Here is a 2,516-nt window from a genome sequence, read left to right on the forward strand (position 1 = left end):
TTCTCATTTGAATTCAACCTCTCGAAATTGTATCTCTTCTTCTTCCTTTCCTTGCTGCGCACCGATGAGTTATCTTGCAATGTGTAAGCTCGAGCGATTTTATCTCTAGACGGTCAATAAATTTTATTTGCACAAACCATAGACACTCTACCATCGTATTAGTCTCAGAATTGAAAATTACTTGAACATTGTGTGTATTCAACTTAAAATACAAACAAAAGTGATTGATCCTGCCATGTATCAAGGTCACGCATAAATCAATTCAAATGCTTCTTCAATTCTTCAATCATATAATACAAACAATAAAAAATAAAACAATGGATTTTACATTTACAATGAGAAAACAGATCTTTGGCAATGGCTATCATTGCAAACAACCATCTTGGTGCTCCGATCTACAGTGGACTTCAGGCCGGACTTGATGGACTTCGACACAGCCTTCTTTCTCCGACACCCTTCATTGTCTTCGAAGCAGCTTTCTGATTTTCAGTCTCAGATTTAAGTGTAGACTGCGGTTGCCATTAGCGCTTCCATTAGAGAGAATTTTGGAAAGCATATTCTGAAAATAAAGCCGTCGATTTTATTCTTGAAAATTGGTTACACGAGTTCCACATGACTATATCCAGTTGAAAACAAGGCAAATCGCACAAAATCAAAAAACTAAATGACAAATATATTAATAATGGCCACCAAATCAAAAATGAAGAAAAATTGTAGGATTATTGCTGAAATTTGTCTTTATTTATAAAGACAATAAAGAGTCTATTCACCCAAAAACAATACAGCCTTATCCACAATTTGTGTCCAAATTGACCAGAACGGAATGTAAATTCACACTATTCATTATTGAAACAAGACAAACACTATTACTCAAACTTCAAACTTCAAACTTCCAAACTGGACTTGCTGAAGATACATACTAGCAGGCCGGCAGTGGAGCGCCACACAAGCACCGGTTGTGAAAATAAGACGTCAGATCAAAGCTCTGCAACTTCCCACCCGTCGGAATCGGGCCACACAGCCTATTATAGCTGACGTTCAAGTACTGAAAATTCAGCGCCGTCAAGCCTGCCGGAAGACTCCCAAAGATCTTGTTATGGTTCAGATCCAACGATGTCAAGCTCGCCGGAAAAACCACGTTGCTGAGATCGAAGTCGAACATGTTCCTTGAGAAGTCAACTATCTGTATGGTTTTGTTGGATCCGAAGATGAATGACAAATCACCAGAAAGCTGGTTGCGTGAAAAATCAACGACTGTGAAGTTCAAGTTACCCAAAGACTTTGGTACTGGTCCAGTGAGTTGGTTGTGAGAGAGATAAAGGTCTGGGACTGATCCGGTGAACTTTCCAAAGGATTCGGGGATGGTTCCGGTGAGCTTGTTCCTGTCTAAGCGAATGGCACCGAGGTTGGTGAGTTGGGCTAGCTCGGGAGGGATCGAACCGGTGAGGTCGTTGAAGGACAGGTCAAGGAAGGTAAGGTTTTTAAGCTCAGTAAAGAATGAAGGGACAGGACCAGAGAGGTTGGTCCAGCTCAATGTTATCATTTTGAGGTGTTTGAGTTTGGTAATGGCAGAAGGGATTTGGCCGGTGAGGTTGGAGAGTTTGCGGAAAACTAAGGTTTGGAGGTATGGGAGGTCTCCGACGGCGGGAGGGATTTGGCCGGAGAGGTTGCCACCGAAGATGGTGAGGGAAATGATGCGACTGCTGATTTCGTCACAATCCACGGCGTACCAATCACAGCAATCAGTGGCTGGGTTCCATGAGGCCAAGAGGTAGGGGTTGTTTAGGGCTGCTTTGATTTCCAGGAGGACTTTTTTGTCTTTTGAGTTGCAGCGTTCTGGTTCGGACAGAGCAGGGGAGGGTAGAGACAGAAAAAGAAAGAGAGAGAGGATCAGAGCAGAGAGGAGAGTCACCTTCATCTTCATTTTTATTTTTATTTTATTTTGGTTTATTGAGATGATAGACGAAGCATGTAGAGCCTTTCTATTTATAGAGATTTCGACATTTGCTCATGACATTGACATCGTGAATCGAGCGTGGATATTACTCGCCGGAATGCGGTCTAGCTGCTCTTTTGACGAACGAATTGTGAAATATATGGTTTAGAATGACGTAAATAAATATATTTTTTTATTTTTTTTATGAAATATGAGTTACGGAATTTAAAATGATATGTTAGAGAAATAATGTGACTTAAATAAGATGATATGACTTAAATAGAATAATAATTTTTTTACTTTTTTACTTTTTTTTAGGAATGGCAAATAAGGCGGTGCTCGTTTTGCTAAGATTTTGAAATTAAAAAAATATAAATTGACAAAATAAATTATATAAGTCAATAAGGTAAATTATCACTTTTTACTTATAATTATTATATTTTTTTTTATAAAAGTTAAAAAAATTCAAAAATAAAAATCAAATGAGACTAAAAAATTAAATTAAAAAAAATAAATAAATAAATTGATTATATTAACCAACACCAAAAGATTTCAAACTGATGATATTTTGATTTATTAT

At 37.9% G+C, this 2,516-nt stretch overlaps 1 protein-coding gene across 1 annotated transcript; it reads right to left on the reverse strand.

Annotated features, from left to right (window-relative positions):
* Nucleotides 1–719: 719 nt before the first annotated feature.
* LOC145816725 (polygalacturonase inhibitor-like) lies at nucleotides 720–2,103 on the reverse strand. The gene has a single exon (XM_082912658.1). It carries the CDS (start codon nucleotides 1,922–1,924, stop codon nucleotides 920–922), a length of 1,005 nt encoding a protein of 334 aa, XP_082768784.1. The 5' UTR covers nucleotides 1,925–2,103; the 3' UTR covers nucleotides 720–919.
* Nucleotides 2,104–2,516: the final 413 nt, after the last annotated feature.

This window comes from Camellia sinensis, unplaced genomic scaffold (assembly GCF_055761805.1).
Source record: "Camellia sinensis isolate YWXY unplaced genomic scaffold, ASM5576180v1 Unanchor4, whole genome shotgun sequence".
Taxonomy (NCBI): Eukaryota; Viridiplantae; Streptophyta; class Magnoliopsida; order Ericales; family Theaceae; genus Camellia; species Camellia sinensis.

Excerpts from the sequence above, each read along its gene's own strand:
- LOC145816725 (XM_082912658.1), bottom strand. The coding sequence starts at position 1,924 with ATGAAGATGAAGGTGACTCTCCTCTCTGCTCTGATCCTCTCTCTCTTT.